The sequence below is a fragment of the Elephantulus edwardii genome, unplaced genomic scaffold (genome assembly GCF_000299155.1).
Source record: "Elephantulus edwardii isolate Elephantulus edwardi_28Jun2011 unplaced genomic scaffold, EleEdw1.0 scaffold00128, whole genome shotgun sequence".
In the NCBI taxonomy this organism is placed as follows: domain Eukaryota; kingdom Metazoa; phylum Chordata; class Mammalia; order Macroscelidea; family Macroscelididae; genus Elephantulus; species Elephantulus edwardii.
In genome coordinates this window covers 3161511-3179274 of record NW_006399878.1, presented here as the reverse complement: position 1 = coordinate 3179274, position 17764 = coordinate 3161511, and the positions used below count along the sequence as shown (strand labels likewise).

Sequence of the window (17764 nt, the reverse complement as noted above, 5' to 3'; positions counted from 1 at the left end):
ATTCATTTCTTTATTCATTCATCTAATTCGTTTATTCATTATTTATTTCAATCTAATGAATTCATTTTAATCTAACAATTCATTTAGATTTAATTGAAATTAATAAGTTACATTTAGAAAATGTGGAGATAAAATGAAAAGTTAGTCCCTGAGCTAAATTCTGTCAGGCACTTGGCAAAGAACTCTGTCCTGAGATGACCATAAATGTGCGAAAAAATTCTTAAGGCTTTGCAGTACAGAAATAACAATTTTCTAACTCACTGTATTATCTCATACCTGAGTCACCTGTAATGCATAAGAAAATATTGGCAGCTTTAGTGATCTTACACTGATTTAAGTACCTCATTGGATGACTAAGGTTCCCTGGTGGTTCAATGGTTAAGTGTTTGGCTGCTGACTGAAAGTTTGGCAGATCAGGGCCACCAGCTGTTTTGAGGGGGAAAATAGGACCTTCTGCTTCCTTAATGAATACAGCTCTGTAGACTCTACAGCAGTTCTGTTCTGTCCTGTAGGGTTGTTAGGATTTGAAATTAACTCCACAGCAATCTGTGTGGTTTATTGGGTGGCTTATGTTGTGTGAGCATCTTACTTAGTGACTCTATAAACAGTATTGGGCCTGGATAAGGAATTACACTGCCAACCCAAAGACAGGCAGTTTGATACTCTGGGAGAAAGATGGGCCGTCTCCGCCCATGAGATTTATACCCTCTGAAAACCCGCTGGAAAGTCAAGCTATAAGTCAGTTTCAAGTAGACAACAATGGCTGATTATAAATATGAAGGCCTTGCTTCTTCAGGAAATTTTTAAAATGCTATTAAAAATATAAAATATGCTATTTTTTAAATTAGCATATTTTAGCTTACAGAATTAAGTTGTATATTAATGGAGTAAATAAACATAATCACATCATACAATTTTAAAGTGTTATATTTAAAACACCACACAAAGTGTTTCTCTGCGTTACCTGAATGAAGTATTCAGAATGCTTTTCAACAGGTATCCCTTGTGTATAAAACACAAACTTGAACTCCCACTGGAAGAGATTGCCCTTTGTCCAGATGGCCTCTGTTTAAATACACTATCGTTCAAATCAATTAGGTCCCCTAGCTCTGACTAGATCTAAGCAAATCAACAAATGACCTCTCAGATAGAAACTGCTTTTGTCATTATATGTTAGTAAATAAAGTTTTTAAAGATACTGTGTTTAATATTTATTTAATACCATGCTTATTCTTCAAGATTTCATTTTACAGTTTAGGAAAGGTAATCTACCTATTTTGCCAATAGGTAGATCCATCTACATAAAATGGGAAGGTTTTATGCCGGAGTGTAAACTTGCTAGGGATTGTTTTCAACCTCTTAGCTTTAGGAATGAAAACTAAGTTATGAGTTGTGCTTGTTCTGGTAGGATGGGACTGAACTTTTATAATTTATTATGATTGGTAATTTGGTTATATTAGAACAAGCGGATCTTTTGAGAATATTAGGACTTTTGGAAGCCTTTTCGTATTGTAATGGTAATTATGTTTCTTTTATTTCAGTATTGTGCCTGATTGCTTATCATCTGCTTTTCGCAATGTTTGTCTGGTCATACTGGAAAACTATCTTTACATTACCAATGAACCCTTCAAAAGAAGTAAGTTAAAATATGAGGAAAGTTACCCTAAATAAAGAAATCAGTGTAACTGATATCTGAAAAATAATTTTATGCTTTTTAATTAAGGCTGTGAAGGTATCTGAGTGGTGCAGGTTGTGCTCAGCTACTAACCAAAATTTTGGTGGTTTGAAACTACTCAGTAGAAGACAAATCTGACACTCTGATTCTGTAATGAGTATAGCCAAGAAAATCCTATAGAGATCAGTTTCATTCTGTAACATGTGGGATTAGGGCTTATTACTATTATAAAATTACTGATTATTAAGATTTTTTGGATTTTCTTTTTTAAACTAAGAGTTAATAAATATTTGCATTTTCATGTGGCAAATGGTTCACACCAGATGAGTGTCATGTTTCTAGTATTAAATCTGATGTGGGTTCCATTTCTACTTTAAAGTCAGACATCAGGTTGGATGGATGGGTGGATGGATGGATGGAATATTAATGATAGAGTTAGAAGTTTTATATACTTCTTTTATAAATCTCACACTAAAAATTATTATACATCCTGTGTTACACATAGTTAAACTCTAAAGTATTAGCTAAAGGGTTTGTGGTTTTAATCCACCCCGTGGTGCATGGGGAGACAGACTTGGTGGTCTCTTTATAAAGGTCTTAGAAACCTTATGGAGCTGTTCTGTTCTGCACATGGCAAGATCCCGTGGGTTAAAATCCTGTCAATTAACAGGAATAACAAAGGTGTTTTTAGTTGACTGTCAGGCACCAGAAACAACTACAACAACAACAACAAAATGGCTTAACAGATCCCTATACTAAAAAATAACTGCCGGTATCCAGAGTTCTGTCTTGTTGCTTTGCCACATATACCCTTCATTCTCATGGTCACATGCTACCTCAAAATGACTTCCAGCCCTCATGATTACATTCTAGTCAGCAGGCTAAAGAAAGTAGGTAAGACAAGAAAATGTCCTTCTCTTTAGGACACATTCTGAAATGCTGATACCACTTCTACTTACATTTAAACCTTATTTCTATGCCTACATCTACTTGTATGCAAGTCGTCATGGATATTGTTGGACAGCCAGCAGTTTGCACTACAGAAGGTTTTAAGAAGAGTTATATGGTTAAATTTTTATGTTGTAAAGGTCACTTTGCTTAACTGTTTGTTTCTGGGCCTTTTATCCTAGTTAATTGTTCAAGGAATAAAAGATTATGGCTATTTTTTTATTATTATTGTTATTATTATTAGTCCAGTGCATGTTTTTTAATAATAATAAATTTGCTCCAGTAATAATATTATTGTTGTTGGGTGCTGTTGAACCTATACCACTCATAGCAAACCATGAATAATAGATTAAAACCTTACCATTGTAACAATCTCTGCTATGTAGTTCCATGTGTCAAGATAAAAAAAAAAGAAACAAAAATCTCAGCTTTTATCAACTGTAGATTTTTTTTCTGAGTCATTAGCTTGAAATGCAGCTGTTGTCAAACAAGTCAATAAATATATGAGCTGGGAATGGGTCTTAAAAAATTAACTGCATAAAATTAATGATGGTCAGCCTAGAAGACTTCAGATACAGCTCTTTTTTATTGTCCTCCCAACTTTTCCTTTTCTTCTGTCAAGCCATATTTGCTTCTTTCCTATCTTACATTATCCTAGTATCATTGTTGTTCTTGTTGTGTACAGTCAAGTTGGAACCAACCGATAGCTGACCTTCCAGCAGGTTTTCAGAGTCAGTTAATTGCACTGGAGGAGATTGCCCATTCTTCTCCCATGGAGCGGTTGGTGGATTTGAACTCTGTACATTTGGGTTTGTTTGCAGCACAGCTTCTTGCTAGTAGGCCACCAGTGTTCCCTTATACTAGCAGTAGTTGTAGATTTTTTTTTTTTTTAGTAGTTGTAGATTTTAATAAAAGGTTGAATCCTACCATTAGTGAAGTTATCTACTCTGTGGTTTAACAAAGACTTCTATGTTAATAATTCCCAACTCTAGTCTGAGTTTTAATTTCTCCATTGAGCTTAAATTGTGTCTACCTTTGAACATCACTATTTGTCAATGTGCTGTATGAGATAAGCTGGGTTTGCTAAGATGAACCTTGTGCCATGGGGATATCAAATACCAGAATGGTTTTCCATTGTGGACAGTGTTTGGTGGAGCTCCCAGTTGTAAAAAAGGTTGGGGAGTAGGAGTGGCAGCCACTTCCTAAACCACATGCTTTTGGAAATTCTGTGACCTTGGAGAAACAAAGATATCTGTGGAAAGGCATTAGGTCTTTTGTTCATAGAGTCACTATGCAAAGGCAATCAACAATGGCCACAACAACGTACCTGGTAAATATAATCTCTTGATCATTCTGAAATATTTCAGATTCAACACATCCAAAACAAAAATTATCATCTCCTTCCCCCAAAAGACTCATCTTTTTGCTTATACCAGTTTATTCCATTGTTGGTCTTGTTTTGTATCATTGATTTGGATTGACTCATAGCTGGCCCTCCAGTGGGTTTTCCGAGGCAGTTAATCGCACGGGAGGAGATTGCCAGTCTTTCTCCCACAGAGCAGCTGGTGGATTTGAACTGCATGCCTTCGGGATTGCAATGCAGCTTCTTACCACTAGGCTGTCAGAGCTCCCTCGTTAATGCCATTACCATCATTTTATTATAGCATGCTCATCACTGATCTCATTCAGAATGCAAGAAGTTTGATATCTATGCTCAAATTCTCTCTTTTTCTCATACCTCTGCCCCAGTGTCCATGCCTTACTGATCTTAGCTGTATGATTTTTTTTCTTAAATCAATCCTTTTTCCCCCTCATTGCCCTAAGGCATGTTCTCAGTGATCTCTCTTATCTGAAATACTGAATTTGTCACCTAAGTGGTGTTTTCTCTGTCGAATTTTTCTACATTCTTTTCATTGATGTTGTTAGGTACAGTCCGATCAACCATGACTCATAACAACCGTATATATAACATATCTGACCCTTGTGCTATCCTGTGACATCCTATCTCTGATATTCTTGAGCCTGTTAATAATAGTCACTGTGTCAGCCCATCTCATTGAGTGTCTCCTCTTCTTAGCGGATCTTCTACCCTTCCAAGCATGATGTTGTACACCAAGGACTAGCTTTTCATAACAATATGTGCAAAGTATGTGAGATGAATTTTTACCGTCCTTGCCCCTAAGGAGCACCATGGTTTTACTTTATTCAAGTCAAATGACTTTGTTCTCTGGGCAGTCCCTGGATATTCAGTGCTCTTCATCAACAGTACAACTTAAAGACATCAATTTTTCTTTTGTGATCCTTATTCATTATCCAATTCTCAGATGCATAGAAAGTAATTGAAAAATAAACATGGCTTGGATAAAGCACACCTTAGTCTTCAAACTGTCATTGCTCTTTTGTACTTCAGACAGATCCTTGATAGAAGATCATCTGCAATACATCTGTTGATTACTTGACTGCTTGCACCAAGGGTGTCAATTATTGTGGATCCAAGTAAGATGACATTAACTGACAATTTCAACCTTTTCTCTCTTGGTCTAGTGGTGAGGAGTTTTGCTTTCATGATGTTGGGAAGATATCTCTATCTCTCTATCTCTATCTCTCTCTGTCTCTCTCTCTCTCTCTGTGTGTGTGTGTGTGTGTAGTCTTTGATCTTCTGCAACAAAAATTTAAGTCCTCTTCACTTTCAGCAAGAAAGGTTTTGTCATCTGTATAACACAGGTTGTTGGTGAGTCTTCCTCAAATCCTAAGGCCACATTCTTCTTCATTTAGCTGTTCTTCTTTGCATATCAGACTGTTTGAATACATATGTAGAAAGGATATAGCCCTGACACACATCTTTCTTGATTTTACACTATGCAATGTTCCCCTGTTCTGTTCAAACAACAATTTCTCGATCTAGGTATAGTTTACACATCAGCACAATTACGTGTTCTGAGATTCCCTTTCTTCTCAATGTTAGCCATAATTTGTTATGATTCATATAGTAAAATGCCTTCACATAGTCAATAAAACACAAATAGACATCCTTCTGGTGTTCTCTGGTTTCAACCAAGATTCCTCTGACTTCAGCAATGATATCACTGGTGCCTTGTCCTCTTCTAAATCAGATCGATAACATCTGTGGAAATAATTTTTACAGAAGCTCATTATCAGCAGTCAAAACCAAGCCAGGGACTGAGTGTGAAATAGGCCATCAATTATTCATGTGCAAGTTTAAATTGAATATTAAAAAAATTAAAAAACAAGTCCACAAGAACAAAAATACAACCTTGAATCTATCCCACATGAATTTAAATCCATCTTAAGAATAGGTTTGTGTCACTTAACCCTAATTATCAAAGACTATATGAATTCTGGAATGACATCAAAGATATCTATGAAGATAGCAAAAGGTTATTACAGAGACAGGAGAGAAATAAAAGACAAAAATGGATGTCAGAAGAGACTCAGAAAATTGCATTATAATGCCACAAAGGCAAAATAAAGAGAAGAAATGACAAAAGAGATGAACCAAAGATTTGAAATGGTAGCTCGAGAAGACAAAGCAAGGTGTTATGAGAAAATGTACAAAACACTAAGGTTCAAAAAGAAAAAGGGAAGAACTCACTCCACTTTTCTCAAGTGGAAGAACTAAAGCACAAATTCAAGCCTCAAATTGCCACAGTCTGGGATGCTATGGGCAAAATCTTGAATGATGCAAACCGCATAAAAATAACACAGAAGGTATACCAAGAATCACTGTATGAAGAAGAATTGGCTGACATGGAACTATTTCAGGAAGGAGCATATGATCAAGAAACAGTGGTAATGAGGGAAGAAGTTCAAGCTGCACTGAAGGTATGGCAAAACTCGGGCCCCAGGAATTGAGGGAGTAAGTTCAAGACATGTTCACCATGCTATGCTGAGAAGACAGCTCCCAGACAGTAACAGATCTATATATTTGCTCCACTTTTCTTCATGTTGTTCTGTACTGTCAAGTTGGAACCAAACTTCTGGCTGACCTTCATAGGTTTCCAGAGACAGTAAATCACACAGGAGGAAATTGCCTGTCTTTCTCCCATAGAGCAGCTGTTGAATTATACTGCATGCTTTTGGATTGGCACCACAGTTTCTTACCACTAAGTCACTGAAGCTTTCTTCAGAGCCCTCCTCCCAAATGCATCCTCCACCTTGAAGTTAGAGTGAGCCATCTAAAAAGAAATTCTACAACTTAATACTATAGCTTCAAGTGCATTTGTTGCAGAAGATGAAGGAATGCAGCCTTTACTAAAGGATTTACTAATGGATTACATCTTAATGTCAGGAAAACAAAAATTCTTATCACTGGGCTGATAGGTAGCGTCATGATAGATGGACAGGAGATTGAAACTGTCAACAGCTTCAACTTGCTTGGATACACTTTTAACACCCTTGGAACCAGCAGTCAGGAAATAAAGAGACACCTTGCACTGGGGAAATCTGTTGTTAAGGACCTTTCCAAATTGTTGAGTAGTAGTAATGTCAGTTTGAGGACTAAGGTACATCGGATTCAGGCTATGGTTTTTCCAGTCACTAGTTATGCATCTGAGAGCTGGACAGTGAATAATGATGACAGAGAAAAAATTGATACTTTTAAGCTGCAGTGTTGGAGAAAAGCATAGAACATCTCATGGACAGCTAATAGAAAAAACAAATATGTCTTGGAGATGGTGCAGCAGGGCTGCTTTTTGGAGGCAAGAATGATAAGGATTTGCCTCACATACGTTAGGTATGTTGCTAGAAGGTGCTATTCTTTGGAGAAGGACATGATGCTAGGAAGAGTAGAGGGTCAGCAAAGGAGAGGAAGACTCTCAACCAGGTGGACTCACGTGGTGACTGCTGCAGTGGGCTCTTGTGTGTCAGGAAGTGTGAGGATGGCACAGGACACAACAGAGTTCCGATCTTTTGTTCATAGGGTCGCTCTAGTTGTGCTCGACTGGACAGCACCTAACAACAACAACATACTATAGCTTATTTCCAGCCAATAATTCCACAACATTCCACAAAGTAAAGGATAGTTCCCCCAATAATGAGTATTGCCTAAATTGCTGATTTATCAATGAATACTTCAGTAGTTCTTAGCTATTGTCTAACTATATTGTTTCTTGTGCACACCATACCATTATTTTATTTCTAGAATGCTTTTACTCCCTTTCTCATCTAAGTAATTATTCTTTAAATCTGTATGAGCTGCCCTTCTTGGTTTCATATGTTAGTCCTTCATCATTTCTCAAACTTCTAAAGCACTTGTTTGCCCCATGGCTTCCATCTCTGGACCTCATCTTGGATGTATTTACAACTTTTTATTTTATCCACCCTTGTGGCTTTTTATATATTATCCATTGCTATATTTCTCAGGTCAATATATTTGGTTTCTCCTTTTTGTTAAACTCTAGACTCATTTCCAATCATCATTTTCCCATATTTGTTGTTGTTTGGTCCTGTCAACTTGCCTTTGATGTATAGTGAATGATGCATGTGTACATCAGAAGAAAACACTGCCAGTTATTGTACCTCCTCACAGTCACTGCCAGGCTTGACCCCTCTGTTGCACTGATTATGTCAATCAGTCTTGTTGAGAGTCTTCTTGTCTTTAGCTGACCTTCTATTTTATCAACAATAATGTGCCAGTATATGCACAATATGTGAGATGAAGTGTCTTCATCTCCATTTCTGTGGAGTACTCTGGTTACGTGCTTCTATGACAGATGTGTTTGTTCTTCTGGAAGTCAATGGTGGTGGTGATGGTGGTTGTTATGTGCTCTCAAGTTCACTGAGACTCATAGTGACCCTGTGCTCAATAGCTTCAAACCCTGCTCATTCCTCAACAAATCTATCTTGACATACTCACCTTCATTATCTCAGTTACTGTGTCAATCCATCTCATCTAGGGTCTTGCTTTCCTGTGTTGTCCCTCCACAGCAGGATGTCCTTCTCCAAGGACTGATCTCTCTCAGCAACATCCCCAAAGTATGTGAGACAGAGCCTCAAAATTCTTGCCCCCAAGGATTGGCTTGGTTTCACCTCTCCAGGAAAGACCTGTTAGTTCTCTTGACAGTCCATGACAGTTCAGTACTCTTCTTCAGTACTACAACTCAAAGGTATCAATTCCTCTGTCATCTTTGGTCACTGTTCCGCTTCTGATGCATAGTAAGTAATTGTGAAGACTGTGGCCTGAATCAGGCTCACCTCAGTCTCCAGACTGACATTGATGCTCGTTAGCACTCTGAAGCGGTCGTTGACAGCAGTTTTTCCTAATACAACTTGTCTTTTGATTTCCTGACTGCTGATGCCAAAAGAGTTAATAATTGTGGAACCAAGCAAGCTGAAATCGTTAATCTCAGTCCATTCTCCATTTGTTAGGGTGCTGCCAATTGGCCCAGTGGTGAGAATCTTCATTTTCTTAATGTTGAGCTTCAATCCTTATTGCAGACTATAGTGCTTGACCCTTTACAGCATTTACTTCAGGCCTTCCTCATTTTCAGCAAACGAGGTTGTGTCATCTACATAATGCAGGTTGTTCAGTCTTCCTGATGCCACAATCCTCCTCATAGAGCCCAGCCTCCCAAATGATCTTTTGGGCATGTAGATTGAAAAGGTATGGAGACAGGGTACCTCTTGTCACAGTCCTTACCTGATTTTGAACTATGCAGTGTTTCTTTACTCTGTTCTGATGACTATCTCTTGGCCCATGTGTATATTAGGTTTCACATGAGTACAGTCAGGTGTTCTGGGATGCCCATTCATTTTAAGGTTATCCACAATTTGTTGTGGTCCACACAGCCAAATGCCTTTGCATAATCAATGAAACACAGATAGACATTCCTCTGGTACTCTCTGCTTTCAGCCAAGATCCATCTCACATTGGCAATGATATTCCTAGTGGTATGGCTTCTTCCAAACCTGGCTTGTATATCTTGTAGTTCTCTATTGATGTTCTGTTCTCAGGGTTTTTTTAATGATCTTCAACAGGATTTTACTTGTGGGTGATAATAGTGATATTGCTCAATAATTTCCACACTCTTTCAGATCATCTTTTTTTGGAATGGAAATATAGATCTGATCTGATCTTGTTGGTTTGTCAGGTGGTTGTTCTCCAGATTTCTTGTCACAGCTTGGCAAACATGTCCAGGACTGCATCTGTTTGTTGAAATATGTGAATTGGTATTCTAGAAATTCCTGGGGCCTTTTTTTTGACCCATTTCTTTAGGGCAGTTTGAACTTCCTCCTTCATCACCATTACTTCTTGAACATAAATTGTTTCATGAAATTCTGGATTAGCCAGTGATTTTGATATAGTAACTCTGTATACTCTTTCCATCTTCTTTTGATGCTTCTTGGGTCATTTAATTTTTTTTTAAATTTTGATGCGCAAAATGAAAAAAAATTAATCAATCACACAATTTCAGTCAGTTTACATGTAAGAATTTATTCATACCCATCAACAAATGAATGGATAGAGAAGCTGTGCTATAGTCACACAATGGAATACTATGCTGCATTGAAAAACAAGGAACTCATGCAATATTATTCAAAATGGGTGACCATAGAGGACATTATACTGAGTGAAGTATCTAAGTCACAAAGGGACAAATACTGCATAGTGCCACTGTTGTAAAAAGAGACTGACGTCGGGGTTTGGGGGAGACTGAGAAATATGGGATAAATAATGTATACTGCACTGAAACAGATGATGGAGAAAACTGTTTAAAAAGGATATGTGATTAGGTATTATTGTCATGACAGGAGTCCAGAATGAAGGATGCATAGTGTAGTAGACCTGGGAGGAGGGGTTGTAAAACAATGGGAGAACTTTTACTTTTCAAAGAGAAGAGTGTACTGGGGGGTGGGGAGGGTTGGTCAGGGAGAAAAGTGTAACAATGAATGAATCGAAATCCAAAGTCTTTATAAATTAATCATTAAAATTAATTAAAAAATGATAAAAAAGAATTTATTCCTAGTTGGTTTAAGTGTGTATATGTTTCCAATATTTGTTCACATAATAGCCTATCATTGACTTATTGTCATTTTAAATAAAAGCATAATATTTTCACTTCGATATGTAAAAGTTTAGGCAAATCCAAACTTGAATTTTTAGGCTGATCCCAACTTTTCATATTGTTATTAATAATGATGTTATAAATAGGTGTTATCAGTAGGCATGTCCATGTAGCATCAGTTATATTTTGGATTATTTCCTTCATATAAATTCTCAAAGTAAAATTACAAGGTCATGAAAATTCAAGTTACTTGCCAAGTTGTTTCCCAAAAGGATTGTAGCAATTTATAATGTTACTAGACTTATCAGACTTTTGGCACCGCATGTTTAGAAAAATGTTACCAACTTAATAGGCACAAGTGTTCTGTGTTTTAATTTGTATTATCTCAAGTACTAATGAGTGTATGTGTTGGTTTTGTTTTTATCCTAAGTGAAAAAGAATAAGCTATAAAAAGAAAACTGGATCAGTAGGTTTTCTGACTGTTATTAGATCCAAGTTTTTCCTTAGTCTATATAATCTAAGATTATACTCTCTTTTAATATGAAAACTATATATAAGCCTAGATCTTTATTTATGATACCACCGTACAAAGAAAAGGAAGGACCCCTCCATGGAGAAATAGCAGATCCAAGGGCAAATGAAGGAATATTTAAGATTAACCAACAGCATCTTATCATGCCAGAAAGCAAAGAAGTGTTTAAAACCCTGCATCATGAGGACATGCCAAAGAGGACACAGGAGCCAAAGGCAAGAACTCATGTAGGCTATATTATAACCCAACGCTCAAAATAAATACCCTTCAGCATGTACTGATAGGAAGATATTTCAGTAATGAGAGAAAAGGGAAAAATTTCTTCTATGGAAGAATTCTAAATAATTAATATAAGTACTCTGCTTTCAAGAATGAGAGCATAAATTCTTACTCCCTGACTGTTAGCTGCAAAGAGTACAGTGTAAAAAGATGTGAAGAGTAACTTTACAGAGAAGAAACTGACACACGTTCTCAACCATGTAATCAGCAACAGGTCATTTAGATTGTTTCTGCCTTTGATAAGATATGATGAGAATGGCACTTTACCTCTAGTCTTTCTGTCAAAACCAGTCTACTTACAAGAAAAAGACAGAAATTGCAATTGGAGGGAATAACACAAAACACCCAAGCAAGCAGTTCTTAAGACTGTCAAGATCATCAAAAGCAAGGAAAGTCTTGTCACAAATATTTTGAGCCTAAGGAAAATCGACAAGTAAATATGAGGTATCTTGGGATAAGAGCCTGGAACAGGAAAAAGATATGAGGTAAAAAACAAATCTAAATAAAGCATGGATGCTTGTTGATGATTAGAATGTATCCACATTTATTCATTAATTATAATACAGATATACTACTGCATGGTGTGAATAATATGGAAAACCGGATGAGAATATGAGGGAATGGTACTGTTTTCTCAGTTTTTTTCTGTACATACAAATTTAGCTGAAATAAGTCTATTTAAAACAAAATAGCATGCATCACCTGGCATAAGGTCTGCGGTAGTCTGAGGAGTGATGATAGGTCAGAGAAGTCATCATTTCAGTGTTAAGATCTTCCATTCTTTTAGATCTCTATCAGTGTCACCTTTCTTCAAATCTATGGCATGCCTTTGTACATGAAAGTATTCTGTAGAGGATAAAAATCATATATTTGATGGTTTGAAAAAACATAAATTAGACTTTTTGACATCTACATTATGTGACTGATAATGCACCTCCTTAACTTGTTTTATTGGACATTGGCATAAGGTGGTGCTTGTTATTGTATGCCCTCACATCGAAACTAACTCGTAGCTGACCCTCCAGTAGGTTTTCTGAGATAGTAAATTGCACAGGAGGAGACTGACCATCTTTCTCCCACAGAGTAGCTCGTGGATTCAAACCCCATGCCTTTGGAATTGCAGTGCAGCTTCTTACCAATAGGCAACCAGAGTTATTACATTCCCTTATTAAAATATAATAAATTTATTACAACGATTTATTAATAAAAGTGTTAAGCGTGCAAGGTAGTCATCCAACACTCACTGGAACATTTCTCCAATATGAAAAGAACATAATGTTGATGATTTTAAGCAAATTGACAGGCGTTGGATATCCACTTCCTAATATGCCTCCAGAAACTCTATGAACTTTGATAAATGTCAGTAGTTGTAGAGGGGCTTCAGGCCTTTTGTTCATAAGGCCGCTGTGAGTCATGTTCAACTCGAAGGGAATCAACAACTTAAAATGTCAGTTTTAGAGTTAATTTTAAAGATGTAGGGAAGGGTACTATTGAATTGATGGGGATAATGACTCTGAGAATGAAAAGTTGGGAAAATGGATATAAAATAGCTATTTCTGTAATATATACTATGAGTAGGAAAACCAGTGTTTGTTTTTTCCCCGCTCAACAGTTAAAATTGACGGCTTACTATGTGTCAGGACTTGATCCAGGCCCTTGAGAAATTCAAATTCTTGTGAAAATGAGAGAAAGGACAAGTCAGAAAACCAAATAATTATACATCATGACATTTAATACAAAGAAGACTCACGTGGACCTGATGGCTAGAATATCTAGTGTGTGGAGCTCTGGTGGCCTAGTGGCAAAAAGCTGCACCGCAGTCCCAAAGACATGCAGTTTGAGGACACCAGGTGTTCTGCAGGAGGATGGGCAATCTCCTCCCATACAATTAATTGCCTCTGAAAACCCTCTGGAGGATCAGCTATGGGTCAGCTCTGACTCTACTGTACTCAACTCAACACATGACTAGCGTGAAGGGACAGAAATATCAAGCCTCCCTAACTATAGGAAGAAGTTATTTAAAAATATGGTATTTGAACTGCAATTTGCAAAATGAAGAGTCAATCTATAAAGAGACTGACGAATAGCATTGTAAGCAGAAGAATCATCATGTCTGAAGTGAAAGATTGTTTCTCCAATATAAGCATATGAAGTTACAAACTCTTTATTCAGATTGACCTGAGTATTTATTGAGCTTTAGAGCCTGTTGTTGTGTCTTATGCGTTTTGCATCAAAGAAATATTTTTACACAAGAGGTCTGAGTTTGTCAAGATGATCATGATATACTTTGTATTTGCCAGAGTTTGAAGAGTTTTCTTAAAAAAAACAAAACAAAACACACAAAACCAAAAACCAACAACACTTAGATAAAAAAAAATGAAAGAAACCTCAAACGCATTGCTCTCTAATCAGAACCAATTTCAGAGGCTGTAAATACACAAGATTGCTGAGTTTTGTCCTGAGAAGCTAGTGGGTTTGAACTGCCCATCTTTGGGTTGGCAGTGCAGCTCCTTACTCAGCAGACCACCAGAGCTGACTAGAATTTATAAGAAGGAAATCTGTTAAATCAATATGATACATGTTGTTGTTGTTGTTGTTCTTGTTGTTAAGTGTTGTCGAGTCGCAGGCGACTCATAGCGACCCTATGAAGGAGAGTCCTCGATGCTTGGGTACCTTTCATCCTTTCTCCAGGTTCATATGGTTTCCAGAGGCAAGTTATTATGGAAGTGGATTCCACTCCTCCTTCCAAACTTGTTTTAATCGGGGAGCTCCATCCCACTCTCTGTCTACATTGATTAACCAACCATTAACGCATTTGACACATCAGTGTCATATGATTGAGAAATGTGATATCAAAGATTTAACTTTCAAAACATCTTTTCTAGCCATTGAATAACTGTTTCTTTTGTGCTGAACTTTTTATTATATTAATGAGATAGGTTTAGGGTGGGATATATGCCCTACTGGTTGTTGTTGTTGTTAGGTGCCATCAAGTTGAGTACAACTCATAGTGACTCTATGAACAAAAAATCTGAACCCTTTCTATCTTGCGCCATCCTCACACTTCCTGACACAAAGAGCCCAGTGCAGCAGTCACCATGTCAGTCCACCTAGTTGAGGGTCTTTCTCTCCGTCCCTAACTCTCCACCCTTCCTTGTATCATGTCCTCTCCTAGCGGCATGCCCAAAGTATGTGAGGAGAAGTCTCATCATTCCTGCCTCCAAAGAATACCTTGGATGCACCCTCTCCAAGACATCTGTTCATTCTCTTGGCCGTCCATTAGATATTCAGTGCTCTCGCCAACACCACAGCTCAAAGGCATCAATTCTTTTCCTGTCATCATTATTCATTGTCCAGCTCTCAGATGCATAGCAAATGATCAGAAAACCCATTGACTGAATCAGATACACTTTAGTCCTCAAACTGATATCATTACTCCTCAATAATTTGGAGAGGTCCCTAACTGCAGATTTTCCCAGTGCAATGTGTCTCATTATTTCCTGACTGTTGCGACTGAGGGTGTTAATTGTGGATCCAAGCAAGGTGAAGCTGTTGACGGTTTCAGTCTCCTCTCCATCCATCATGATGCTGCCTATTAGTCCAGTGGTAAGAATCTTTGTTTTTTTTTATATTGAGATGTAATCCATACTGAAAGCTATATTCCTTGATCTTCTGCAACAAGTGCTTCAAGTCCTCCTCACTTTCTGCAAGCAAAATTGTCATATGCATAATGCAAGTTATTTGTGAATCTCCTTCCAATCCTGATGCCACACTCCACAGTTCATAGAGTCCACCTTCTTGTATAGTTTGCTCAGCATACAGATTGAATAGGTGTGGAGAGAGAATAACAACCCTGATGCACTCCCTTCTCAAATTTAAACCATGGAGTGTTCCCCTGATCTGTTCACACAATAGCCTCCTAGTCTAGATATAGGTTATGCATAAGCACAATTAAGTGCTCTGAGATACCCATTCTTTCTCAATGTCAGCCAAACTTGTCATGATCCACACAGTCAAATAACTTTGCATAATCAATAAAGCATGAATACACATTCTTCTGGTATTCTTTACTTTCAGCCAGGATCCATCTGACATCAGCAATGATATATTGTTAGTGCCATGACCTCTTCTAAATTCTGCTTGAAATTCTGGCAGTTCCTTATCTATGTCCTAGCCATTTTTTCATGATCTTTAGCAGTATTTTGCATTCATGTGATATTAATGATACTGTTCAATAGTTTTCACATTCAGTTGGATCACCTTTCTTTAGAATGGGAACAATTAAGGACTTCTTCCAATCTCTTAGCCAGTAGCTGACCTCCAAATTTACTGGCATAGACTGGTGAGCGCATTCAAGGCTGTGTATTTTAATTGAAATACCCATGAGAGCTCAACACCAGCTCTTTCCTTTTGGGATGTCTGCTTTCCAGCTACACCACTACTGACAATCTATAATGCTCACCAGTCTCTGCAGCACTGATCTGTCTCAATTCCCCTGACGGGTTTCTATGAGACTTTGCAATGAACCATGATCCAAAGGGCATAGAAAACTGGGGGGCGGGGGGGGGAGCTGAGTGGAGGAGGAACTACTAATGTCAGAAATCATGGAATTATACAGTAACTGGGAAAATCTGCAAGTAGGGATCTCTCCAAATTATTGAGGAGTAATGATGTCAATTTGAGGACTAAGGTGCATCTGATTGAGGCCATGGTCTTTTCAATTGCTTGCTTGGCATCTGTGAACTGGACAATGAATAAATAGAACAGAAGAATAATTGATGTCTTTGAACTGTGGTGTCGGAGAAGAGCACTGAACATCCCATGGACGGCCAAGAGAACAAAAAAAAAATATGTCTTGGAGAGGGTGCAGCCAGAGTGCTCTTTGGAGGCAAGTGTAATGAGGCTTTTGGGTATGAGAGGCTATTACGTACAAAAAAGCATGATGCTAGGAAGAGAGGAGGGTCGGTGAAGGTAAGGAAGACCCTCGACGACCCAGTGGATTGACATGGTGACCGTGCAGCGGGCTCTTGTGTGTCAGGAAGTATGAAGATTCACTGACAGGACAGGGTACAGATCTGTTGTTTTGAGTCATACTTGACTCAACATCACCTCACAACAACATTTCTAAAAAGATTAATGAAATCTTAATTTTGAAGCACTATAAAATTAATGGGTGTGAACTTTTACGAGGAAGAATATTTAGTCAAGAAAATACCTTTTTCAGATACTTAAGAAATTCTTAAGGAGCATAGCTGTAACGTATCTACTAGTTTAATGCTGGTACATTGTATATACTAGTTGTTGTTGTTGTTATGTTCCATCAAGTCGCTGTGACTCATAGTGACTCTATGTACAACAGCTCTGAACCCTGCTCTATCCTGAACCATCCTTAGTGTCCCTGACATACCTACCCCCAGAATACTTTTAATTTTAAATTTTCACTTAGAGAAAATGTATCTTTGTTCTGTTAGCTTATAAATCTGAAATGTGATAGTTATGTTACATGAAAAGTCTGATATATAGGAAATTTATAGTGATTTTTAAAGTAGTTATATTTGAAAGCTGGATATTTCTATTTTAAAAATAATTCTAGTATTTTATAATAATATATTTTGGTACAAATTCCGTGACCTATTTTTCATCAAATTGTTTTTCTTTTTGTCATTAACATACTTTAACAACAAATAAAATAAATCATACATAGAACATACTTAAGTAACATATATTTTAAAGATTAATATAATTAAATGCCCAAAACAGATCACCTTGCGAATAAATAGCTCTCCAGTGTACATCTTTTCAATTGCCTTCCCTCTGTTCCTCAAGAAATAATAACTGTCTGAGTATTATGCTTGTAATTTTCTTTGTATTTATAACATTATTGCATACGTATATGTACTCACACACATATATGCCTAAGTATCCCTAAATAGTCATATATATTGTCTGTATTTTATTACTATTAATATTTACAGTTCCACCTCCAAAAAAATTCTTTGTAAAAGACCAATGATTAAAATATTCCAGAAAGAAACTTGAGTATGCCTTGCTGTTTTTATATTATTTGAGTCATTCCATATATGTTCTATAAGGTGATTTTTTTTCTTTGTTCAACATTTTGTTAATATGATTTCCTTTGTGCATAGCTGTAGTCAATTTATTGTTATATCTATACAGTACTCCACTGTTGGGTTTATATGGTTGTTGTTGTTGTGTGCCATCGAGTCACTTTCAACTCATAGCGACCCTATATACAACAGCTCTAAACCCTGCTCTATCCTGTGCCAATCTCACTGCCTCTGACAC

The 17764-nt window shown here is 37.2% G+C and overlaps 1 protein-coding gene across 1 annotated transcript in view; it reads left to right on the top strand.

Moving 5' to 3' along the window:
• ZDHHC2 (zinc finger, DHHC-type containing 2) overlaps positions 1 to 17764 on the top strand; it is a 101653-nt gene that overhangs the window by 46451 nt on the left and 37438 nt on the right. Inside the window, exon 3 of the mRNA XM_006893554.1 lies at positions 1542 to 1636. Coding sequence (XP_006893616.1) covers positions 1542 to 1636 — 95 coding nt within the window. The remainder of the gene's footprint in view (positions 1 to 1541; positions 1637 to 17764) is intronic.